The 26,536-nt window shown below is 40.5% G+C and overlaps 2 protein-coding genes across 10 annotated transcripts; one reads left to right on the forward strand and one right to left on the reverse strand.

Annotated features, from left to right (window-relative positions):
- Nucleotides 1-1,966: 1,966 nt before the first annotated feature.
- SYCE3 (synaptonemal complex central element protein 3) lies at nucleotides 1,967-3,978 on the reverse strand. Of its 2 annotated transcripts, none has more exons than XM_035312753.1 (3): nucleotides 3,929-3,978; nucleotides 3,535-3,643; nucleotides 1,967-2,477 (listed from the first exon to the last, which is right to left on the reverse strand). In XM_035312753.1, exons 2-3 carry the CDS (start codon nucleotides 3,641-3,643, stop codon nucleotides 2,308-2,310), a joined length of 279 nt encoding a protein of 92 aa, XP_035168644.1. In that variant the 5' UTR covers nucleotides 3,929-3,978; the 3' UTR covers nucleotides 1,967-2,307. The 2 variants fall into 2 exon arrangements, with proteins under 2 accessions (XP_035168644.1, XP_035168637.1); XM_035312746.1 differs by having other exon boundaries at nucleotides 3,788-3,972.
- Nucleotides 3,979-4,735: 757 nt separating this feature from the next.
- STYK1 (serine/threonine/tyrosine kinase 1) lies at nucleotides 4,736-26,536 on the forward strand. 8 transcript variants are annotated; one of them, XM_035312672.1, is made up of 10 exons: nucleotides 4,736-4,894; nucleotides 17,292-17,401; nucleotides 18,366-18,509; nucleotides 19,448-19,696; nucleotides 19,921-20,102; nucleotides 23,487-23,570; nucleotides 23,827-24,035; nucleotides 24,282-24,322; nucleotides 24,596-24,692; nucleotides 25,368-26,536. In XM_035312672.1, exons 2-10 carry the CDS (start codon nucleotides 17,335-17,337, stop codon nucleotides 25,570-25,572), a joined length of 1,278 nt encoding a protein of 425 aa, XP_035168563.1. In that variant the 5' UTR covers nucleotides 4,736-4,894; nucleotides 17,292-17,334; the 3' UTR covers nucleotides 25,573-26,536. The 8 variants fall into 8 exon arrangements, with proteins under 8 accessions (XP_035168563.1, XP_035168577.1, XP_035168571.1 ...); XM_035312686.1 differs by having other exon boundaries at nucleotides 4,740-4,894; nucleotides 17,297-17,401; XM_035312680.1 differs by lacking the exon at nucleotides 4,736-4,894 and adding an exon at nucleotides 5,019-5,066 and having other exon boundaries at nucleotides 17,297-17,401.

A 26,536-nucleotide genomic window follows, 5' to 3' on the forward strand; every position in this document is an offset into this window, starting at 1 on the left:
TCACAGAAAAATCCATACTTTGATGTGGCTTCTGTGGCGAGTCTTAGGTAGCTAGGTGGGCTAGAATGTAGTAGATGCATACAACAGAACTGCCAATCTCCACAAGATTATTATCAATCAAGAAAATAATTTCAGTTTATTTTTCTGTTGGAACTAAAAGAACAGTCATCTCCCTGTATTGTATTACAAGCAGTATGAACTGTTCCTACTCTGGTGCATATCCCTGACTGTCTTCCTAGTTATGTACCTAGGAGAAAAAATCTTGGGGAGAAGGCAGCAGTCCTAGTCTACTTAGCCAGGCAGATTCTCTAAGCTAAGTATGTGCTGTAGTTCCTGCCTGCACCCTTTGGTTTTCTTCCTAACTTTTGTCCCTACCACTTATCATTGTTAAGCATTTGTTGGGCACATGGTTACTAGTTTAAGAACTTTCAAGAATAAGAAAAAGGACAGTGCAGACAACTTTTCACGGGTATTCAGAAACCTGTCCTGTTAACTCAGTTCATTCACAGGGGGGTGACCTAGTACCTCAGCATTGAGCACCTGTCCTTAAGACTGCATTGGCGTGCTAGCATTGGTGTGCTATCATCTATCTGCTTCCTGGTGAGAAGAGATTTAAAGTGTACTTAATGGTTTCTGTTGCTATAATGCCTACCTCTGTGGTTATATAGGGGAAAAAAATCAAAGATTGGGAAAGTTGTAAAACAATGAGACTTCAGGGCTAAGAAAAAAAAATATACTAGATGCCTTCTCTCCTGGCAGTTATGTTCCCTGGCTGTGTCCATTTGTGCTGGAGAAATAAAGTATTCAGTAAGATTTACTTACTGTAAGATTCAACATTTTGTAATTATAGGTCAGGAGAGGGCCACAGCTGTATCATCACTGAATATCACAGAGGACTCTTCAATTAATTTTGTTTTTTTCAGAAGTGTTGGTTTTGAGCAGTATTCTATCAATAGGACTGCTGGATTAAAAAAGTTTTATTGCCTTTGTTTTTGCTTCTTGTTTTCTTCTAAAAGCTGACCACTTGGTTCAGTGTCTAAATGAAAATTGAGCTTTCTGGAAACCTATAGTCAATCTATACATAGCATTTGATAGCCAAAAGACCACACAAAATTTGGTAAGTTTCTGCACAAGTTGTTAGAGACAATGCCTCTTCAAAAAAGTTGGTTTTTAATGTAGCATTAAAGAACAAAGACAATGCTGTCAAAGGTACCAAAGTAACAACATGCCACGAAAATCTTCCAAGGATTAAATAAACAAAGCGCAAGATTTATCATGCTGTTCTGCCACTTTGCCTTACGTTGGCAGGAATGAAGACCTATCTGCTGGAGCAAAAGTCAAGAATGTAGTTCAAACTTCATATTCTTTAACATTTATGCCTCTAGAAATGCCAGCTAGCATTGCTAAACTGTGTTCTAATAAAAGAGGAATTACTTCTCAAAGCTTACGCTGACTTCCACCTGAGGTGAAATATTTATGCAGTAACTACAAGCCACGAGGTGATGGTCTTAATCTATACCTTGACAACAAAATAAATTTATTTTTTCTATTCTTTTTTAATATCCCACAGTAGGAACATACAGAGAAAAGCATGTTTTGTAGTAATGTTAAGTTGGAGTTTGCAGCAATCTCACAAACCACACCACACAAACTACTGTCTATAATTGTAAACATTTTTTTCTTAAATAAGATGTGTTACCGTCAGAAAGTTTGAAAGAAACAATCTTTCTGGGATAACTAGTTTGAATAAAAGGTTAAAAATACAAGGAAACAAAATGAAAACACTACAGGTGAACTATCTAATAATAAAATTCTGTCACTGAACACCTAGTAGGCAATCCCCCATCAGACTAACCTGATAAATCTGCACATCTAGAATTTTTCATTTGAAAAAAAAAAGTAATTCTTCAGTTTTCCTTGATAGGCATATGCTGGTGTAACACAGTTGTCCATTGTACACACGCTCTTTCTTGCCCAACACATTTATTCAGAGGTCAAACTATTCCATGTGCACATACTGACTGAAGTGAGAGTGATCTTCCAGAAAATAAGTTGTATATGCACATACACTACAAAGATGGCTGATGAATGCAATACAAATAGACACATTGTTACCTTGTATATTCAACAATATTAATACATGTATGTATACTCATCAAAATATTTCCATAAATGTATACACATAAGTATTTCATAGTAAAATGAATGGCAATCCATTTTCCATGGTGTTTGTGGAACCTCCATGGCTGGAAAACAAAAAGACTAGAGAGATTTTCCAAGGGATGTAGCTGTGACAGCATGACTAATTTATTCCTTTTTTTGCTCTTCACCTTTAGATTCCCTTAGCACCTCTTGCCATTTTTTCTCCATCTCTTCTTTGCAATTCAGGAAGGCATCTTCCAGACGCCTCATGGAATTGGCCAGGTCTGGGTTGGTACGCATTACTACCATGTCATATGCCATCCAGGTTGCCTGCACTTTAAACGAAAAGATATTACCAAGACAGGAATCTTGCTAAAAAAAAAAAAAAAAAAAAAAAAAAAAAAAAAAAAAAAAAAAAAAAGCGGTGGCTGATTCAATAAAGAATAAAGGACATTAGTTATTCTCAGATCAGGCCTTATGTCAGAGAAGGCCTGTAACAAAATAGCAGAAGCTGCTCACAGTAATGCTCAAAATTAAAATGTATATGTTTGGTGTTACTTTTTTATTAGTGTTTCAAAATACTTCAGAATGGAAGTATACAGATGTAAAGTACAAAAAGGAGATGGACACTTGTACCTAACCTTTACAACAAAATGGGTCATTTAAAAAGGTGTAATGGACTTTTTTTAAAAATTGATGAATGATACCGAAGAATTCTAGCTCCAGACCAGTAACAGGAGGCTCATGTTAGATAGGAAAAGCCAAAGATCACATCATGGAGATGGAAAAACGATTAAGAACAACCTAACTAATGAGATCAGTTCCTAAATTTCATACTTTCCCTTTTGTTTTACCATAAATTGACTGTAGTTTTCTCAACAACATTCCTAAATCTTTAATTACAGATAGTCTAATTATCAATTTCCATCGATTTGTGTTGTACAGTTTCTGATAGAACTGTTGCAGAATATGAAGAGGAATATGCAGTCCTTTCCATACATAAGGGACTATGATTAAATCTGCAGTCTTCCAACAGGGTAATTGTCATGCATTGACTGGAGAGTTACTGTACTCCAACATTTTTCAAAATTAAATTTTCATTTTATGTTTTTATCTATGTTTTAATCATTGTAAATTAAATGCCTTAATATTATTTCTGCTTTCAGCCACCACTCTGAACTAAGCATCATCTTAGTTTTAATGCCCAATTAGATAATTTGCACTCTTTTTCTCTCAATTTAGAACATTAGGGCATTTGCTGATGGCAATTTTTCTCCAACTACATTTCTATCACATGAGGAAGTTCACAGCAATAAATATAAATAATTAATAAATCTTCAATGTCTTCACTCTAGTAGACAAATCCATAGTGTTCTTAAGAAAGACCTTTACCTGTCATTTTTTCCATTTCCTCCAGGAGTTTCTCTAAGTCTCTGTTCAGGTCCTCTACCATCTTTACCACATTATCGTAATTTCTGTCCTGAGGTTCTGATCTGGCCATCTGCAAGGAAAGCAAGTATTTCATACTTTATTTCACTTTGAGGTGAGTTTATTTTAACAGTTGAGGGAAGACAATATGTGAATAAAAATTAATAAAAAATGTGTAAGTTTCTCAGTTTACATGTTATTTCATTAAGAATCTGACCTGGAAGTTACTGGTTATCAACTGTATGTCGCATGCTTCCTTCAATCCATTTTAAAATCAGTTTAAGTAGAAAGAATTACACTGAAATATGCTGTATTTGTGTTAGGTAAAGATTTTGGTATCTGTAATAACAAAGATTACTGTGTCAAAGAGACCATTAGAAAATTTTGTCTATTTTCCTGTTACAGTTGTCTTCAGAATATCTCCCCCAGATATTCTGACCTAATTTTCCAGTGTGTTGTAAAATCTCCATTTATATTCAGCATTTCACACGTGCTTTCTCGAGCCAGGTAACTGCACATAGTAAGTTCTGTAACCATATGAGCAGCTAAGTTGCAGGAAGAAACATCGGCTTAACTTGTAGGATGTAAATTTTCAGGAAGCAAAAAAGTTTAGGGCCAAAACAATGAGAGACCCAATTTCTCAGAGCACTGGTATTAACCAAGAACGGGCCGTACAGCCTGGCCTTTGATTTCCATTTCTGAAAGCCACGGATGGATGGGAGGAAACTGGAGGGAAGCTTCACTGCCGCACTGAGACATGGCATGGAGGTTTTGTCAGGAAAAACATCAAACAAAAAAAAACACAATTTATCTAACGCAATTAGGGGGCATCCATTTTGTGTTATTATTATTGTGGGTAGACGTTATGTAGAAGAAATGCACTGAGTTACAAGGGACTTGAAGCGCCTTAACGGAACACCGAGCCTCACGAGGACGCTTCGCGCAGGAGGCTCTCAGCGCACCCCCAGCTTTACCAGGTGCCCAGAAACTCGCAGTTTGGCCCCCAAACTGCCCCTTCGCCCCCGGCCGTGCCACCCTGCAGCCAGCGCCCCATCCCCGCAGCTCGGGGCCCCCCACAGCCCCTCACGGAGCCGCCTGCCCCGCAGGCCCTGCAGCCCGCCCCGCCTCGCCCCAGCGGCCGCGGAGGCCTCACCCTCCCCGCTCCCCGCCGCCAGGGGGGCCCGCGCGACAGGGACGGGCGGCAACGGGACACGAGAAAATGCCGTTCCGTCCTCCCCTCCTGCCCGCTCTTGGCTGCGGCGCCCCCGGGCTGAGCCACCCCGTAAATTTTGTGGTTCACGGAAACGAGCCCTGCGGCGGCGAGGTAGGCGGCCGACGGATAGGGCGGGGAAGAACACGGCTTTTTTGGGGCTGGGCGCTTTTCGCGGGGCGTCCCGCCCGCCTGCCCCTCCTGCCACAGCGGCCGTGGTCCGCGGCAGAGCCGGAGCCCCGCCGCCAAACGTAGTTACCCTTCCCCGGAGGCCGGAAGGCAGGAGGTAACCCCCCTCCCCTGCTGCCGCCCGGCACTGGGGGCCGCGGGCTCCTGCGGGGCTGGCTGCGGGCGGGCGGCGGGGCAGGTCCGAGGGAGCCCCAGAGCCGTGCCCCGAGGCCAGGGGCTGAAGGAGGGCGTCTGCTTGTCCTCCTGCAGGAAAATCTGCCCGTCTCCGTGGTCTTTGTCTTCAGATGATAACAGTAATGCAGTACGTGTGTGCAGGGCTAGAAGTATTCTGGTTATTGAGACACGGCACGAAGTCTGTCAGGAGTTTGTTGGTATCAGTCCTTAGGTGCTGTGCAGGGGGGCAGAATCAGGTCCCTTTGAACGGCTCACACCCCAGATGGTGGCACAGACCAGAGCAGTGTACAGACCGTCTGCCCTCTGGGCTGTCTTTCGCTTTTTCATCTGCACAACCACAAGCTTCGCCCCGTTTTTAAGTGTTAGAGTATATTCACGTTTTCATTGTGCACAAAACTTTAATTCGTCTCTTGCTATCACCGTTTATTTCACTGCCAGCTGAGCACAGTCAGTAGCTGGTTTGAAGACTGGAATCTGCCTTCGATACTAACAAAAAGAAGAGTAACACTTTACAGGGGAGCTAGCACAGAGCACTTTGTTGCTGAAATTTTGCAGGGGCTTGAAGGCAGTTGGGCAAAATCCTTCAAGGCATATGCAAGAAAAGGCCATATCTGGCTACATAAATGCTTATGCCAACGGTGGCTGGAGGAAAGGGAAAGTGTTGTGAAAAATGTCATTTTATGTTGTTACGGTCTTTGGTTTCCCTCACACTGCTGGCTGTCTGCGGAGCCGTGCTGGGCTGGCGGCCCCCTGGTTTGAGGTGGCACAGGCATGTCAGTGTTTGGTAACCTCGGCTCCTGAACCTGCTGCTACTAAGCTGCCTCTCAGGTGCTGCCTCCGGCTGTGTATGTGTGTGTTTGTCTGGGGTTAGGAAGCTCTGGTGTTGCTTTTTCATGTATTGCTTCCCTACTTCATGAAAATCTGGGCAGCAAGCATCACCTATTTATATAATAATTAATATATGCATGTAATTCCAATAGTTTAGTAATAGGTACCTTGCTAGTGCATAACAATAAATGGGCTAAAATCCATTTCCAGTGGCACTGGCAGACAGAAACAGTGTTTTTTCAACATGCCTTGGTTTATTTGTCATTCTTCTTGACTGTCCTTTAGGACACCGCGATATGGTAGAGGGTGAATTACAGGTCAAAAAATGTGTTATTAAATGGAAACAAACATGCTTTTATGTAACAGTGTTACATTAAGTGAACTTTTGTGATATACATACCTTTTAGTTCTTGTGAAGTCTCTATTGGCATCCTTGCCAGGGAAGAGCCGAGCTGGCTTCTCTGCTTCTTTTTGTGTGAAGTGATGCAATTTATTCAATACTTAGACTGGGTGTTTAGGTTATTATATCTTTGTTCAACAGCTTCCAAGTTTTGCCAAGAGGAGCTGTTGTATTCTCACTTGGAAATGTGAACAATGTAAAAATGCAGTGCCGAAAAAAACAAACAAACAAAAAAAAAACTTAGGAGGAAAATGTGTATATTTAGCAGAAAGAACATAAGAAGCTGAAAGAGAAAAGGTAAAAGTAACTGAAGAATGTGCATGCCTGTTGTGCTCAGGATGTTAGTTGCTAAGGTCAGGAGCACTAAGAAACTACACAAAGCTGAAGGGAATGCAAATGGCATGTGCTGCACCTAACTTCCAGTGTTAAGAGTTCATCAATTGATAACTACTGATTTGGGGATCCCAATGAGCTCTCGCTCTGGGAAATTATTTATTTGAAGACGAGGAAAACAAGCGAATCTAGCTCAGATGCGTGTTATCTAACTTCTGTCATTTGACAAAGATGTGAATTAGGAGCTAGGCTACCCTTTATATCTGTCATCTAGGGAGAGAGGATTTTAGTGCTTGAACTGCTTTACAGAAGTGCCTATGACCTGTAAAACTGCAAAGGAAATTTCCATTTAGGTTCAAAAAGAGAGTTGGGAAAGGTACAGTCTAGTTTGGCTGGAAAGTGGGTGGAAAAAATTACTATTAGATGTGCCTCACCCTAAATAGTGGAAGTGCTGGCAAATTACTGGACCTTCAACCGGCTGATGAGGATTAATACATCGGTCATTTAGTTTTTATATGGAAGAGCTCTTTTTTTCTCCTCATTTCTCTTCATGTAATGCAGCTCCTCCTAGTCTTCATTCAGTTATGGAAATTTTAAATAGCAAGAGCAGTAGGGATTAATTGAAAATCAATGAGATCATGAGAGGCAGAGCTCCTGAGGCAGAAGTGACTTGGAATAATGATGGGAATGTTTCTTGCACTTCTAGATCATCTCTTCCGATTCTTACCCTGCTCAGGGACAAATGGCTAGCTTGTAGAACCAAAGGAAGAGGTACTAAGCCTTCCAACCTCTGTGGGCTTCAGTTGACCAAAAGATCAGTCATAGTCCATCATCTATGGGCATGGTTTTCAAATCTTACAGTAGGATGTGAAAGTAAACGTCAGAAAACTTAATGCCTCTAAGTTACTGCAGAAAAAAAAGTGGATACCACAGCAGGATTAAACAAGAGGATCCCTTCATATGAAGCTTACTTTCTGGACCAGTGACAGTTTCTTGGAGTTTGCTGACTTTCTGGAAGTTGAACTACAAAATTAGCAGCCTGCTTAACAGTCTCATCACATAGGAAAAAGACTGAATGGTTTGTGGCTGCGTTGCCACTCTGTCTCAGAAGTATGTTGTTGAGGTTACTTAGCAATTGTGTATGGTTTGCATGGTTGCTGCATGTGGTGAAGAGGACGTCTTTGTTAGCAAGACTGACAGTCCATCACCTTTCAGTACACCTAGTCATACATAAGGAAAAATTGCATAAGGAAAAAAAAATAGAAGGACATTTAAACCGGCAATGTTTTCTTTGTGGATGTGCACACAATAGAAGATTTGTAGCAGAAGTTTGCTTTTCACAGGACAATAAATGACTGCTGTCCCTTAACCAAACAGGGGGAGGGGGTTATGGATCTGCGAGGAAGACTATAGTTTGAAGTCTGAACTCTGAACTGTTAAAACATCTTCTCCAACCAGTCTGACTGGGATCACAGCAGAAAGATTGACTGGGGAAACTAAAAGCAACAGGGGTTGCTGCTTTTGCATATGCATACCTTGAATATTAACCCCATGCCTTTCCTAGTCTATTTCTAGAGGTGGGGGCTGTAGAAACTGTGGAAGAAGGAGCAAAATGAGAAAGACTATTAGTTATTATATTATTAAACATTATATTTGAATAGGTTCCCCCAGCTGCCCTTAGGGAAAGTGCCTGTGGAAAGCAACACATTTCAATAGAGAGCACATTTAAATGAGGGACTATACTTTGCAATTTAGCCGCTTCTTAATAAGGAGTGAGGTATAGATCCTTAGATCTTTTACTTCTTCACAGAGAAAATACTGCTGACAGTCATGCAAGGTAGCACCAGAACAGGAGGAAAATATAAATCAGAGCCTGAGCCTATGGTCTGCAGCTGTAGTGATCTTTGTAACTCAAGAAAATTTTCAGTCTAGAGGATGTCTCTGCTGGTTTCTCGGGGTACAGAAGTCCACATCGCGTGACTATTTCATAATTTATTTTGCTCTTTTCTGTCAGTCTCTGTAGAGATCAAGCCATAAAGAGATCCACTCCTGAGTTTAACCATTCTGTACACCTAGAAAGTGGAACGATAATCCCAGAGAGAAGCTTGGGAGGTACTGCTGTACGGATATATCGATATGCAGTTGCTCCTCTGGATAAATTAACTATTGTTTTTCAGTATCTAAAGCTATTGCCTCTACCACAACTAAAAACTTCCCAAAACAAATTTATACAGCACCACAGTGTTAATAGGAATAAATCAGATTTGCTCAAACAGTTGTCAGAGATCATATGATTTTTACCTATCCAAAGCCACCAGTAGAGCGTCATGACTGTGCAATGAACTTTGTCTCTCAATGGTAGGTCGCATGTTGTTTCCTCTTGTAATACAACTGCCTCCCACTTGTGTGAAGTAGGTAAGCAAATAATCTTCTACAGGCTCGTATAATCAGGAGTCAGGAATCTGAAACACAAGATGTTCTGGTGATAGCTGAGGGCAGTCTTTGAGCTGACACGGGGAGCCTACAGCCCAGCAGCTGGGACTCAAATACACTGGTTGGTTGGGAAGAAAGTCCCCAGGGCAGAAATGCTCAGGACTGAGGGCACTGACAGAGCTGAACAGTGACTTCAAGGGCATGGTAACAAGATGAGGTTGCAGGGTGTGTTCTAGAATATTAACAGGACTTATTGGGGAGATTAGGATGGATTTTGAAGGGGCTTTGTAAGTGAGAGTCATTGTCAGGGCTGTGTGGGAAGCTCCAAGCTGGGCTACTGAGAGGAAAGGGAAAGAGAAGAGCTGAACAGCAGAGATGGAAAATGCTGGCAGACTGCATGGACAGCCTGAGCAGGAGGGATACAAGGAGCAAGTCTAAATGTGAAAAAAGCTTGCATTGCAGGTATCTGTTTGGGTATTATTAATCTTTTCTCCCTTTGTTCATTTTCATGTTCTCTACGAGGTAGCGTTCCTGCTAGAAAGCTTTTTCAGCATCTGGAGTTTTTTAGGGGGGTTGTCCAAATGTTCTATTCTGAGAACCCATTTTATTTCTAAACATCAACCATTAATCTGAAGTGTGCAGTTTCCGCTTGTTATGTTAGTCCGTCCCTCTGGACGGGTGCTTGCCTGCCTTTCGAAGTATGCTCGAAGGTCCCCGCCCAAGGAGTCTTTGCCTTCCTTGCCTGTGTCTGTCATCAGGAGGTGAGCAGCTGGTGTGTGCAAGCCAGGCAGACCCGTTTTACGAGTGTGTGCCTACCTGTCAGCTTGCGTGTTGGACTTAGGCTCGTGCCATACGCCTGGGGAGACAGCCGAGAAAACCTCGAGGAGTAGAGAACTGAGGCTGGACAGGTAAGGGGCAGGAAAATTGGTGAGGATGAACTTAGTCATAAGAATTACAACTAGACGAGGTAACTAACCATCAGCATTATCAGGAGTGGCGTCAGACAGAGGGAGCTGGCAGCAGGCGAGTTCCAGGAAAAGAGTACTGCAGGGCAAGAGAAGTGGTGTGATTGAGGTAAGTGGGAGAAAACACTGCTAGAAGACTAGCTGATGAATATTTAAATATTTGAAAAGACATAAATGTGTCTTAAGTCATAAATTAACATAAATGTGACCTGAACTAGGATATAACTGTACTGTAAAATCTATACATCTGTGTACATCTCTGTGTGTGCTTACTGCTTGTAGAAAAGTTACTTACATATTTCTGTGATATATTCTCGTCATAATGGGGGTCAATTGGGGTTTGAGAAAATGTAAAGGGAGATACCCTCTATACACAGGGTGATGAAATAACTGAAATGATGAAATAACTTCTAGGCACATTTTAAACAAGGAGAAAATAACAAAGGAAATAAGTTCTGTTTAAAATTAGTCTCAGTTCACTGAAACAATGCAAGGCAATGCAGTGCCCGTGAATGTAAATATGTTCAGTGCTCCATTAAGTAATATGTGCCTAGGTGTGGATTCAGAATTGATTAACATTTGATTTGTCACTACTGCCTGATTGTAAGGAAACTAATCCTGTGTGGTGCAAATACCTAGCTTTTTTCTGTGTATTTACCTGTTGCCATTTATGTGTGCGAGCACATAAGCTACTTAAGCATAAAGACAATCTACATTAAATGCACCAACAAACAGCCAAAAGTTAAGGACGTGTGAAGCTAAAGTTGTGTGCACAACTTCAGCTAAATTTCCATATGGCTGTGTGTCTATGAAAGCAGGTTCACATTGTTTCTTAAGCCATTATGCAGCAACATAATATACAGTATTTTTATCATGCAGTGTTTTTTACAACAAGAACTATGTGGTGTATGTGGTCCTTTGAAAAACTCTCAACTCTTCTTATGTCCTGGTACAGCTTTTTCTGTCACAGTATTTCAGAATATCTGTATCAGGTTTGTGCTGGGGTTTGGGTACCGGCTTAGTGCTTGCAGCTACTACTACCAAAATCAGTCAGTCAAAAAGATACAGCATGGCTGGTGCTTTCAAAAGTAGCCTGTGATTTTGGAAGTACAAAAAAGAAGGTAATGGGTAAGTGTATGCTTGTGAATCTGGCCTCTCGACTTTTCATATTCTTCCTCACTAAGGGCTTCAGGTTAATGTATTTGTCACTCTTTTTTTGTTTGTTTTATTATTTTAACTTTTATTTTGCAGACTACCTATGAGGAATATTTTTTGTGGCCTTACTAAAGGGGAGTGTGATTAAGATGTATGTTAGTATTTCAGAAACTATAGTAGGGCTTGTCTGTATTAGAAAAAATATTTTTGTCTTAATCACCATTCAGTTTCTGTACGATTTCACACTTCTGTACTCAGGACTTCCTCATGCTGTACAAATAAATTCATTTTTTGTGAGATGATCTAAGTTCTGCTTAAACTTAGCACCATAATATCTTGCTTGTCTCCACTGACGTGGTGCCAGTTTGGACTAATCTCATTAGGATAAAAGCACAACAGGGCAGAGTCCTCTTCACTCATATTTTTCAGTGCAGTGGTGACTGCTGACGTTGCCTGTTTTTTCTGCTCCCTTGAAAAGGAGCCAGGTTTGCCCTAAGTGATCCACCTGCCCAGATAGTAGCATGAACCTCATTATTTGCTTTTTTTTTTTTTTTTTTTTTTTTTTTTCCTATGGTATATCTCTTCAGAAGTAGTCATCCTGATTTTCTTTAACTCCTTAAAATGCTTCAGTAGCAGCTAGCCTAGATTTGATGTTCAGGTACTGCTTCTAATTTTGGACCAAGAGAAAATCTTGAGGGATTTTTTGAAATACTTTGTTTTCTTATAGGGTGTTACAGCTGCCACCTGATGCAAAAGTGAGTTGGAATACCAAATCTTTATAGGTGAGAAATTATGTCAGCAAGTGCAGCAAGCCACAGGGTATTATCAGCAATCCCTGTTCGGGACTGAAGTGAGGGGGCTCTGGTATGTTATGACCTGGACTGACCAGTCAGAATTTCCCGTTCTACATGGTTGGAGATGCTGCTCACACTAAGTAGCTCAGAGGTGCCTAATGGTGAGATGGCTCAGTGTGTCAGGGAAGCCTTGCAAAAATGTGATCTGCCAGGCTGTTGTAAGAAGTCAGTAAAGTCTTCTGAAGGCAGAAGGGACAGGACATGCAGGCTAACACGTGCATAGCTTTTTATACACATAAAAGGCATCAAGCTGTTCAGTTTGAGACGTGTGGGAGTTTTTTTTTTTTTTTTGGATACTGCTTTTATGTAAAATGGTGGACACTGCTGGAGAGAAGTCTCTGTTTCTCTGTTTGCTTTTCCGTGGTATTTTTCTTCTCCCTCTCACATTCAGTGTGCACAGCTGCCTGGCTATCTGGAGCCCAGACACTGTACTTTCACTGCCGTTTTGGTTTCTAGTAGCTCCCTTCCTTTTCAGCTGCATGACCTTAGCAGCACGCTTGCACACATAACGTCTGTCATAGCCTTGACTGGTAGCAATGTTCAAAGGTCATATAAAACAGAAAGAAAATAATAAAAGAAGTACAGAACTGGTGACTGGAAAAGCTTGAGTATAGATCTGCTGCTGCAAGGAATAAAATAGAAGGCATTATGGTTAAAGGATTTATTTTGTCTTTTATCAGTCAGGCTAGTCAGTATGCTAGACTGAGGAGAGTAATTACTCAGCTGTTCCTTACCTACCTGCAGTCATACTACAGGTGATCCTTATGATGAGTGCAAGAAAAACATTTGGAAGCATATTCTGATAATAAAGTGGTGTGCAATTATGCAAGTCAGGAAGTCTGATGAAATAAGTACGTTAACTTCCACATCAGCTCATAGCACAGTTTAAAAAGTTTAATGAAGATCTGAATTAATCTTAGCCTTTATTTTTTATCATATTTAATTAATTTAATCACCTGTTCCTTTAGCCAGAATAGCTAATCAGTACACATGGATTTGTTTTGAGAATGGGAACTGATGTTGCAAGTCAGATATATTCACTGCAAACTGTGTACCATGAATACATACAGCATCTTATTTTCCTGAATGTGTCAGGTGCAGGCAGCAGCCAGTTTGTGTGTGTGCAGTTCTCAAGCCAGTTATTCCCATATATCCCATTGACACACAAGACTTTCTGTTACTTTTTAGTCTTCACAGCTATGTCTGTCTCTTAGGCTTCTTGACTTTTAGGTGCTGGCACTTAAATAAACATAAATTGAGCCTGATGAAAAATGCAAGAGAACATTATTTTAGGGCAGATCACCTGCTCAATTCAGTTTACCACATTGCCATGTAAATGCTTGTGCTAGCACTAGAGGGACAGCATGAACATGGGAATGAATGACAAGGAATGGAAAAATTCATAGAAGGGCGTATGCTGGCATACAGTGCCTGTGGCTTGGTGCTGACCCAGGGAATGGTGTCTTGATACAGCTTTAGACAAAATAGCCATTCAGTATTCTGGGTAGTGGAGGATCCGTTTTCCCTGTTCCTGCTTCTGCATGTATGCTCTTGCCACTTCCTTGAGCCTGTGTTGGCACTTGTTAAACTGCTTGGTGAACTAGTACCACTCACAAAAATGGTAGGAAATTACCGTGCCAAATATAGCAGTGAATTATTCGTATCAGCATAGGGGTTTGAATCAGTTTACCAGGCAAACAAGGTGTGGGAAGAGAGCAGAGAGGAGAGAGACACTCCACTGGTTTGGTAGTGGTGGGCACTTAATTCAGCTAAGCTGCATTCACAAAACTTTATTCATATTGAGCTCTGGGGCTTCCTGAACCTGTTTAAGCAACCCTACAACTGCCATATTTTAGTTACTTATTCCTGTGCTCATGTTGTTCTCCTTCCTTTGTTTAAATCACCAGCGTGTCAGACCAGCTTAGCAAACAAACTGGGCTGAAAATAATACACCACCTTTTTCCCCAGTGCTCATCATGTTGGCAGGTGTACACAGAGGAATTAGTAAGTGGTCAGTGTAAGACAGATATGGGGGCTAATTCACCTGGCATTGTCAACAAAGGAATGGCTGTGGAACTGCTGCTCCACATGCAGCTTACCCAGGAGCCTCCTAGGAGCACTTTGCAAACACCATTGACTGTAGTATAGGTTCAGCTTAAGTATTGCTATGTATTTATCACTGTCTAAGGGCAGCTACTTTTGCTATGACTAGCTACCAGTCTTGTTATATATTTAGCTTGCATTTGGAGCTTTCGATTCAAGTATTGGTCAAAGAAAGGCTTGATTGTTGTTGTTAGGGTCCACATGGAGCCATGTTGTATTTGAACATGGTTAGTAATACAACATTGCTCTCAAGGGCGGTATCAGCAAAGTTATATTTCCCTTTGCCACAGCAAAAGCTCCCATGTCTCATCAGATCTTTTCAGTGACGCCCCTGTCCCCTCTTTCCGAGCCCTTATCAGGGGAACAGGTGCCTTCTCAAAACTTGTTTACAGAGAACTTTGCAGCCTCTTGTTGCTTCCATTCAGTTCCTTGTGTTGAGAAGCTTTGTGGTGAAAAGCTAATTTGCATTCTGGTCAATGTATCAAGGGGAAGGTGTCTTTCAGGAAGTCTTCAGAGCCTGAAACTGCACAGAAGTGTTTCGCTGTTACCTTGATCTTTGGCATTCTGAAGGAAGAGTAGCCTAGTACTGTGGTTCTTACCTATCATGTTTTATTTTTACATTTCATTACCAATTAGTTTTCTTGTATAAGGTGTTATCACATTGATGTACTGCACAACAGGGGATCTGGTGAAAAAAGTCGATGTCTAGGAAAAAAAGGAAATTCAAGGATTTGTATAAACAACAAAAATAATGAGTTTCAACTGAAGGAGAAGGAAATCAGAATAACCTGAAAGTTTAGATAGGCTCAGGCAAGGAGAACCAAATATATTTTTGGAAGTAAACAATGAAGATAAATGAAGATCCAAGAGTTCCAGGTAGTAGATTTTAGTATATGCAAAAGAGTGCTAAAAGAACAGTGGAATAACTAAACTGATACTTGCCTGTGATTGCAGAAATTGTCCATTACACATTCTAAATTGAAATAACACAGGATATGTTTTCCAGGTGCTCATGATTGAAACAACACTGGTCTTGGCACAACATAAAACATAGACAAGGAAAAATACAATTCCAATAAGGAAGGTTTTGAACCTCTTAACATATTTTTGTTTCCCGTATCCTTGCTTGATGCTGGAAAGCTGACTTCATATATTAAAGTAAATATTTGAACACTGTCTGTATGCTTTCTGCTCTGTGGTGAGAATGCACCTGTAAATTTAAAAATGTTAGTTCCATATAACCTCAATGGGTCCCTTACAGGTATACTGTAAAAAATGTTTATTAAATATATAAGAAGATCTGAGATTTGTGAGATGAGATCTGTGTATTTCTGAGTTAGCAGAACAGTCCACAAGAATGCTAACTCAGAATGGAAATGCAGGAACTGCAATGTTGTTAATGTTTGACCAGCAAGCCACGGTGCTAAGTACAAAAATTTGTTTGTTCTTGTCCTGGAAAGTTGCACTGAAAAGCTTTTCAGAATTATATCACTAAGTGCAGCTTATTTTTCTACTTCTCTGAGTTTTGGAACAGGATAGGGTGTAAATGGACTTGTCTACTCTGAGTTTTACATTGGTAACACCAATGCGTCTGTAAGCAATAGCAACCAGTGGGAGTGCCAGTGCAATTAATGCGCCAGTGATTTTATTTCTGGATCACATAGTTCTGCCTTGGGTATGGTTAGAAAATGCATGTGCCACCCACTGACATTGCTAATGGGAGGTACCTAAGGTAGGCAGGAACCTTTTTTTACAGAAACGGGAGCAGTATATACATGGTTGCTGCATCAAAGCTTTTTTTCTTGAATCTTTGTGACTGTATGAACATGTTTCTGCATAAGTACCAGCTGGTATGCATGTGCTTATATGAGCCTTTGCATGCACCTTGTTTAAATATAAGCATGCATTTCTAATGAGCATCTGAATGAAGCAAAGCTATTAACTAGTGGTAAGATAGAGCTTGGACTGTTTATGATTTAGATTATACAACATGATTGTTTACTAATTGTCCTAAAGTCAGTTGTCCTGTGATGCCATTGTGTCTGGTCCTACTTGTCTTTTGCATCTGTGTATTTGTCTGAGAATGAAAGAAGATAGGAATGTTCCTCTTAGGGTGATACCTGTGTATTTGTGTGTAAGTATGTTCATGTGTTATAGCCAAAGTTGTTTGACTTTGTCTGCTTGCTTTCAGAGTTTACCTGAAAAGCTCAGTATTGTTTCTGTATCGCTGATATAATTAATTTTGTAGCCATGTCTTAAAAACAGGTGAATTTGCTAACGTATTAGGAATCAAAGGAAATAAAAAATGAAGTAGACTTTTTTTCAGTACCTTAAAATGCAGGTATACTCCATTTTCCTCTTTCCACTGCATCTTTTGTACAGCTGATAAAGCATAAATTCATCGCTTAATTTTAAGCATGAGAACAAACTGCTTAATATTTTATTTATTACCAAGTTCCATAAAGCCATGTTAGTATAAATAAGAATTCCATATTAGTATTAGCACTTGTTGTTGAGATTAATTGCCTTAAACCCATAGACAAAAAAAAAAAAGTACTTCCAGGAAAAAGAAGTCCCAACATCTATAAAACATTCTAGATTATACTGTTTGTGAAGCTAAGTCTTTGGCAATAATATGAGATGTGAAAAGAACTCTAGTCAAGCATGACCGACATTTTGTATTAATGCTTCTGATTTGTTCATTCATTAAGCACCAGAAGATAAAAGACCAAGTCATTCTGGCATCTAAGAAGTCCTAGGCTCTTTAAATATGATTGAGTTAATCACTATGAATGTTTGTGCATATGGCAACCTTTAGATCTATGGGTACCAAATTGTTTGTGTAGCACTGTAGAAAAATCCTAATCTTAAATTCTCACTGATTGTACAGTCTACAGTTCATGGGATTTGATAGTGGGCATCCTGTATCATTCTCTAAGCCCTGTCCCAGCAGTCCCTGTTCTGCTTCTTCACACTACTACTGAATTTAAGGGGTGGAGATCTCCATATTCTTTTCACTAATTGTTTCCTAAATCATCCTTCCTCCTGATGAATTTCATTAATATTCTTTATGTCAGTGCAGACGGCAGAGGTTGGAGATTCGCTTGCTTGTGATTGAACATGGCAGGGGACGTGAAAAGATTCACACGCATGCTACTGGAATGCAACAGCAATGACAAGCTCTGTGGTAAGATTCACAGATTCCTTTAGTATCTTTCATATGCTGAGCTTTGCTGGCCAGCTTTGCTAAAAGGGGGCCAATCTCTTTCCCCTCCTCCACTTGCATCCCAGCCCAAACGGAAGGATTTGACTGAGCTTTCCCTGCATTGTCTCAAGGTGGAAACTTCTATAGGGATTCCATCCTTTATGGTGGGATTCATCTCACATAATTTTAGCTGTCTTAGAGTATTTCTACATTGAATGAGCCGTAAAGGTGAGTGAGGTTAAGACCTCGTGACATAGTCAATAAGATTATCTGCTGTTTTTCTAAAGACCAATTCTGTGAGATTTTGATTTCATCTCTCTATGTCATCTTTGGAAACTGAAATGGTGCCTTGCTCCAGCGCAAAAATAGCATCACCCCCAAATCTGGGGATAGAAGAGAGTCAATTACCTGCAACATCCTTGCTAATTATAGTGTTTTGGGTCAAATTCTAAACCAGGTGATCCCACCCTTTTTTCTTTAAAATGTTCCCTATAGTTTTAATGGAAGTAGTTGAACCTGTATAGCACTGCTATGTATATTTGTGGTAGCACAGCAATGTCCAGCCCTTCTCAGATCCCTACTATCCCTCTGCCAGGGCCAACTATGTTTCACTGGTGGGATACTTACACTCACGGCTACAGTTCCTCACCTCTGTATTAAAGCATCTAAATAAGTGACCTGAGGTGCAGGAGTCCCAATGGCTTCATGATGTTTTAAATATTCAGTACCTTTGAGGAGTAGGGTTGCAGCACTAAAAATGTTCATTTGTTATTCCAAGGAGCAGCGGGTGAAGTCCCTCCCACACCTTTAGGGTTGAAGTTTACTGAAATGGTTAATTACTGCTATGTAATAGAGAATTTGTGCACATCAGGTAATGCTGCACATAGTCCTTTTCAAAACAGCAATGCTTATGCCTTGGCTTCTCATTTTCTTTGTCTGCTTGTAGTTGTGCGTGAATATCAGACCGAAGTGATTGTTGTCCCAGCTCTCCTTGTGGGTTTTTTTGTCATCCTGCTAACCGTGATCCTTTGGCTCCATTGTCGAGGCTTGCGAACAAAGCAGGAGGAATCATCACCATCTGGACAACAAGGTAACCATCATAGTTTTCAGAGGAGAGCATGTTGGTTTCTGTGGTCCTAAGTCAATCTCATTTCCTCATTGCTTGAGCCGTTAGGCAATAGTGTTTCTGAAGATCCTGAGTGGTATCCAGCAATCTAGTGAACATAAGGAAAATTGGGGAACCCTCATTTACCCCACTTGTGGTAGCAATAATGGAATCTGTAGTACAGATGGTTCTCAACAAACCTGAACCAACATACTGTACTGTGGTAACATCACGTGAGACCTGCAAAGTGTGCTTATGTAAGAGTCTTCATGGATGCTAATGCTGGGAGAGTTTCACAGAGGTATGACAATCTTTTGTATGCAGATCACACCTAGTTAACTTGTTATATATGTTGTCATTTAAGAAATTTCATTTCAAGCTCCTGTATTCCACTTCTTACGGGGACAAAAGGAAATAGAATAGGGAGTGGTGAGAATGTGAGAAAAGGGTTGTCATTACCGCAAGCACATGCTGCTGTGTGGAAATGGAAGTCCAGTTCTGAACTGTTCTTGTTTCTGCACAAGAAAAGAAACATCTTCAGCCTATATTAAAGGAAATAATTGAAAACAAAGATAAGGGAGCACCCTATGTGTCTCTCTCTCATAACAAACAGTAGGTGGTAATAAAAGAAAATGGCTATTGCTTCAGCACATGAGAATCAAATACAAATTGTGTCTTATCCAGAAAGGAAGTTTGTATAGCTAAATACAGTACAGATCTCAAGACTCATTCTGCCCTTTCATCAAGTAAAGTGGGATATAAAGGGGCTAGGGTAAGTATGATACACTAACATTTCTTTACTTCATCCTGATTTCCAAAAACAGTATGGAGCAAAAATCAAAAGACAGTAGGATGGGCATTGCCACCTACTACAAGAGTTCATCCCTCTGTTTTTATGCATCACATATATTTGCTTTTGTCAGTGAATGACAGGAACCAGCAGGAATCTAGCTCACCAGAGAACCACTATATACAGTTGAGTGAAACATCTGTGGAGAGCCTGCTAAGTTCTGCATCCCTGACTCTGAAAGAACTGGAGATACCACGAGAGAAACTCTTACCAGGCACCTTCCAGGTGATAAAACATGGCCGCTATGGGAGCATCTACAGAGCAGAATTGGAAACTGGAAACCCTGGGAAGACTACGACTGTCATATTGAAAGCCTTACAAGGTAAGGGACATGGCCAGAAAACATACTGTTACATATCTTTGTATCAAAGACATGATGTTGATCAGAAGTTTGCAGTCATTACTAGGAGAGAGAGAGCTGTGTTCAGTAACATGTTAGTCATAGTAGCATTTTAATTGGACCAAAGAAAACTGCAGTCATGTTGATTTTTAGGTTACTTGCTGCCTTCATGTGGTGCTAGACTGGGATTTCTTTGATTCTTTCAGATCTGGCTGGTCCCCAGGAAGTAAAGGATTTCCTGGGAAGGATTAAATTCCATCAAAATCTTGGCCATCATGAGAACCTGGCTGAATTGGTTGGATGCTGTGTAGACCGGTTCCCACTTTATATGATCATGGAAGACGTATCTCTTGGTGACCTGCTGACATTTCTATGGACATGTCGGAAGGTGAGTCAAAAGAAGTGATGACAGCACATCTTTTTAAATTGCTTGTATACATATCTATGTGTAAGTCACATAAGATTCTTTTAATCTCTCCATGCATCCATCTATGTAAATCTAAACTATTTTCATCCCCCAAAGATGTTCTACAGAAGTCTAACTGGTCTATAAATAGTGTATTTCTGTACATATGTGCTGTAGTTTGGAGAAGTTGACATATTTTGTAAGTAGAAGTCCTACTTTGCAGACCATTGGAGTTCCTTGAAGTGTTAAACAAGCATTGGAAAAAGAGTGAGAATGAAACGGCTACTTGGATTTACAAAAGTTTTAAATGAAGCCCCATTCCAAAAGCTTTTAAAGAAACAGAGTACCCATGACAATAGGGAGAAGGTTCTTGAATTATGACTAATTGATGAAAAGACAAGAAACAGAGGATAGGCATGAAAAGTAAGTACTTGCAGTGAAGAGGGGTCACCCAGGAAGTTCTGCTGGGAAATGTGCAAGGACCTGGTGCTTTTCATTGTATGCATCAATATCTTAGAAAACTGGTTGCGAATGAGGTGGTGATGGTTGACAATGACAACAGCCAGAAGGGCAAGGGCTGACCTTGAGCAATTGCAGAAGAACGACTGTCCAATAAAGAGAAACAGATTAAATTCAGCATAGGCAAAAATGAAATAATACAGAAGCACAAAAGCAATCTTGGCTTCACATACTTACTGATGGCCCATTGCTGACAAGAAATGTGAAAATCATGGGACTGATTCTATGAAAACACACTCCCTTGAAAATATCACCACAATCCAAAAAAAGAAACTAAATATTAGGGCATTTCTTCTCTAGACTTGTAATGCTCTGTGATTTCAATAGTGCAAGGGAGTTACTGAGCACCCAGGCAATGCTCTGCGACATCAGCACTCTCCCAGAGGCTGTTCAGGAGGTGTAGCTTGAATAAGACACTAAGCATGCTTTGCGAATGACAGAAATGGGAGATGTGCAACCCCTTCCTTCTTTGATTTGTTTCCTATGCTTTTATTTTATATTTTAGAAATTTAGAAAGCAAGACAACAAAATAAATGGTACTGTCTAACCCTTTTACATCACACCCCTCTTAGAGTGCTTTTTCTGTAAAGGAAAGGTTTGATGTCTGGATGCAGGACTCAAATGCATACTAAGGAACTTTGCAGATGGAGGAGATGCTGACTCCTTGAGGGTGGAGAGACCTTGCAGAGAAATCCTGACAAATTAGAGGGCTGGGTAGTCACCAACTACATCAAGCTGAACAAGAGCAAGTGCCAGATTCTGCACGTGGGAAGGGGCAACGCTGGCTATACATACAGACTGTGTGATGAGAGGCTGAAGAGCAGCCCCATGGAAAGGGATCTGGGGCTTCTGCTTGACAGCAAATTGAATATGAGTTAACAGTGTGCCTTGGCAGCCAAAAGGGCCAACTGTACGCTGAAGTGCATTGAGCACAACATTGCTAGCTAATCAAGGGAAGTGACCTGCTGTACTTTGCCTGGTGCAGCCTCACCTTGAGCATTGTATGCAGTTTTGGGTGCCACAATAAAGCAAAGACATAAAATTGTTAGAGAGTGTCCGAAGGAGGGCTACAAAGGTGATGAAGGTTCTAGAGGGTGTCGCGTTAAGGGACGTAGCCAATTAACCGTTATGGGTCTGGTCGGATTCAGGGTACTGAACTATTACGGTCGTGGATTCATCAACAACATAGCACACCCTCACTCTAGCTGCATTCAATGAGAACTATCATGGCTAGGAACAATGCAATTAAGTGCAATTTATTACAGCAACAGCTACACCGGTTCTTTGGATCGCCGGTGATTCACTGTCTGCAAAAGCAATCTAACATGCATGAAATATACATGTGCACAGCCTGGCTATTAACGCGTTAAAAGGCACAAAGACTCTAGAGATTTCAAAGTTTCTGCAGAGATACCTGGTATAACCAAGTCTTCAAGTCTGTGTCCCAATGGAAGGGGGAAGAGAGGCTCAGCCCATTGACTGATGTCAGAAGGTATCCTTCCTGATGGTATTTTCCCTAACATCCCCAGGACTTGGACTTGATCCCTTCCAACTCAAGATATTCTGTGAATTAGTAAGAGAGGAATAGAAAAAAAACACTGCTATGTTATTGTAGAAATATGTCATCCTCCCACCTCAAGAGCACTAAATTCAGAGGGATTGCTCTTTGTCTTGTTCAGCAGAAAGACAAGATGGTAACAAATAAAGCTAGTAAGTGCCATGGTCAAAACAAACAAGTGTATATGATTTTTCAGAAAGTAGGGATTTGACTAATGGAATTCCTTTCTACCAGCTAGTGTGGATACTTAAGCTTTACATTGGGTAAGGAAAGACTGAATAAATTCACTGAAGATAACCTGTTAAAGTTTACTGAACATACATATGGTATGAAAACCATAACCATCTCAGGAGGTCTTTAGACTGAAAACTGTCAGGGGTGGAAAACTACTCAAGAAAAGCAACATATGCTTACTTTGTTCTCTCTCTCTTACTTGGCTATCCAACTAGGGTTAGTGTTACAGACAGGGGAGTAAGAGAGATGGACTCTTAGTCTCATCCCAGATATTAATTTGTATGTTACAGACATGCTTTTCTACTTGTCAGTCTAACTTGTAGTATTTCATTCACTCATGTATTTCCTTCATATGTATTTGTCATTCTTTACTGGTATTCTGCCAATTTTGTCTAACCTATTCATCTCTTCTCTATACTTTGGTTTACTCATCAGTCTCTAGTGTGCTTATCTTACCCAGCATACCATATATCCGTCCTTGTACCCCTATCTTTCAGTCAATTTACAGTCAATCTATGAAATTAGTTGAGGGGGCCTAAGATTATTTAATACTCATTTTATTAGACTAAAAGAAAACAAGAGGGCTAGAGCACCTGTCCTGTGAAGAAAGGCTGAGAGAGCTGGGGATGTTGAGCCTGGAGAAGAGAAGGCTCCAGGGAGACCTCATTGAGGCTTTCAGTACTTAAAAGGGGCTTATAAAAAAGATGGAGAAGGACTCTTCTCAGGTAGATAATGATAGGAGAAGGGGGAATGGTCTTAAACAAAAAGAGGATAGATTGAGACTAGATATTAGGAGGAAATTCTTCACTGTAAGTGTAGTGAAACTGGAACAGGTTGCCCAGAGAGGTTGTGGATGCCCCATCCCTGGAAGTGTTCAAGGCCAGGCTGGATGGGGCCTTGGCCAACCTGAACTAGTGGGTGGCATCCCTGCCAATGGCAGGCGGATTGGAGTTAGATGATCTTTAAGGTCCCTTCTAAGCCAAGTGACTTTATGATTCTATGAAGTTTTTCAGTACCCTCCAGCTATGATCCAAGATCTGCTCTTTTATCTCTAGGATGTAATGACAATGAATGGTATCCCCTATGACCTCACTGAGAGGCAAGTATATGAAGTCGGACAGCAAGTTGCAGCAGCTCTGGTAAGTCTGCTCACATTTGCTGCATTTTTTGCTTCCTGCTTGATTGCAACACAAGTCTGCATGGTGGTTTAAGTTTTCTTAGCCTAAGCTGTGAGGATACAGTTTGTTAAAGCTGAGCCAAATATGCTTGCATTGTTTTGGTAAACATACACCTCTGTTCTGCACTGTGGAGGATGGGTGCAAACTCAGTAAAAATTTATGTTGATTAGAATTCCTTTTAAAATGATGAAGGTCTCTTCCTTTTCTAACTTTTTAGGCATACCTTGAACAGAAGAAATTGTTCCATGGTGACATTGCTGCCAGGAATGTCCTCCTTCAGAACAGCTTCACTGCCAAGCTGTGTGGTTTGGGGCTGGCCTATGAAGCTCATGCATATGGTGCCAGCTCAGTCACAGGGATGGTACCAGTAAAGTGGCAGGCACCAGAGCGGCTCCTGAAGAAACCCCCTAGCATTAAGGCAGACATGTATGATTTTAGTTTTGGACTATACATTAATCTATCGGTCAGACCTGTCTCTTTCACTTCTTCATGTATCATTTCATGTCCTGAAGTTCACAGTAAAGCATACCTATTCTCAGTGTAATGCTCTGCTTTACATCTCATACCTTCTCTTGTCATTTCTGCAGGTTGTGCCTAATCATTTGTGTATGTTTAAGCTAGCTAGCTAGCTAGAATGGAAACTTAACACTGCTTTGTTTTCTTTTCTTGCAGCTGGTCTTTTGGAATTCTGCTGTATGAAATGATTACATTAGGTAAGAATATTTAATAAAAATTAAAAATATACAGAAGGAAGCGACAAATTAACAAGTTCCAAAATCTCAGTTTAAGAATGCAAAGTTGGGGTATTTAACTATGCATCCTGTTTTTTTCCATTCTGCAGAGTCTCGATAGTTGCTTTTAGGCTTTCTCTCAGTGTGAATTGTGATAGGAAATGAATGGATTTTGGTAGGAAATGAAGACATTCTTACACAGAAGCTGCTACCTTTATCTCACAGTTTTCTACTGTTACTCCTTTCCCCTTCCAGGTGCTCCACCATATCCTGAGGTACCACCTTCTGACATCTTGCCATACCTGCAGAGACGGAACATTATGAAACAGCCTTCAAGCTGCCAGCAAGCCATGTAAGCCACTTGCTTTATGGATAAGTGAAAGTGAGATTTGCAGAGATAGATGGAAGTGGAACACACAAAACTGGATCTTAACAAAGATCTCTAAGTTTAGACTGTACAAAATAGAAACCTGATAGTTGAGGAGACTTGTTCTCATGCCTGCCACATCTTACTGAAACCTTGACTGCCAAAAACTCTCTTACCTGCTTTTGAAAATTGCTTGTTTCTGTTCCTTTCTCTGCCCTTGAATTTTGTTGCTCCACTGCTTCCATGCAAAGCACAGGGCTATTCTAGAGTAATCATTCTCTTGTGAATCTCCAAAATGATCTAAACATCCACAGGGGAAATCTGAGGCATTATACTTCCTCTCGTGAAGGATTTTTTTTTTTTTTTTTTTTTTTAATATTCATAGGCTTTTATATCTGTAAGAATCCCAGTTACTGTTTCAAAAGGTAATGCCAAATGTAGTCTTTTCCCCTTTTCCCATACTCGCAATGGGCAACCTGGAAAACAACTGCAAGTCTGCCTTTGTCCTCACACGTTATTATCTGGTTGCAAATTTCACTGAAAGAACTTTATATGAAGCAGAAAAAGAGGAAGCCTCTAGACATTCTGAGATGATTTGACTGTAGTAAAATTTGGTGTTGGTGCTTTTCATTCCCATCTCCTCTCTTCTTCATCTTACAGGTACAACATCATGAAGTCCTGCTGGCAGTGGAATGCAACTGACAGACCTTCTCCTGCGGACCTGATCCAGTTGCTACAGAAAGCTGTAAAGACCAGCAATGACCATGCAGTACTGCAGGTGCCTGAGCTAGTGGTGCCAGAACTCTATGCTAGTGTTGCTGGTGTTGCAGTAGACAGCCTAGTGAGTGAATACACTGTACTCTGAAGGACCCTTTCCCATATTGGTAAAGGAGTCATCTCTGAATTTGCCCTTTCTAGACAGTTTGCAAGCTCAGAATGAGGTGTGTATGTTGTGAGGGATCTCTTTTTTTTCAGTCACATGATACATTTCAGATCTCTCCTCCATACCTGAAACAATGAACTACTACTAGTAGTAATATTAAATCACCTCGTTGATACCTCTGTGATAGTGGTCATTTGGAAGCAAAGTGGGTCTAGGAAGCTGTAGCAAATGGAATGACAAATTTCAGTTGAAGGATATTTTGGGAAATATATCCTCTGTTGCTGTCCCATAAAACTGCATCATTTAGAATATGTTTCTGAGTTGTATTCAGAAGAGGAGGTGTCCTGGGAAATAGGGTATGGGGCGCAATCCTATTAGAAAAAGTGAACTGAGTAGGTAACATAAATGGGTGGTTTTCTGTCCATTACTTACACATTCTCCAAGGACCTATTCAAGTTAGTTGCATTCTTGCCTGTTAAGTGTTCAATAAATGTCTCATAAATGCATAATGTTAAGTGTCCAATGAATTGATAATTTCAGAACAAACTGAAGACTTGCAGCATCCTACAAAGCCAAAACTAGGTTTGTTAGCCACATAGGATGCACGTCTAGAAGAAAAAAAAATGAAGAAAAAAGGTTATGTGAATAAAAGCTAATCAATGGCTCTTCTGAAGGGGAGTATTCATCCTGCAGGAAATATTCAACCATCAGTAGTACATCAGTATGGGGGTGGTTATATACTAAGAATATATAGCTGTACAAAAGAGCTTAGGTTCTTTTTTTTCCATCAAAATTTATTAATCCTCCCAAGAAAATGTAATTGAAGTTTTCTCCTCTAAATGTAAAATAACATCAGTAAAATGTGTTTGTTTGCTTGTTTTTTCCCTGTATGGTGTAGGCTTTTAACAAAACTGTTTACTTCCAGAAATAAAGGTAAATTTGTTTT

Source organism: Oxyura jamaicensis, chromosome 1 (genome assembly GCF_011077185.1).
Source record: "Oxyura jamaicensis isolate SHBP4307 breed ruddy duck chromosome 1, BPBGC_Ojam_1.0, whole genome shotgun sequence".
Lineage (NCBI taxonomy): Eukaryota > Metazoa > Chordata > Aves > Anseriformes > Anatidae > Oxyura > Oxyura jamaicensis.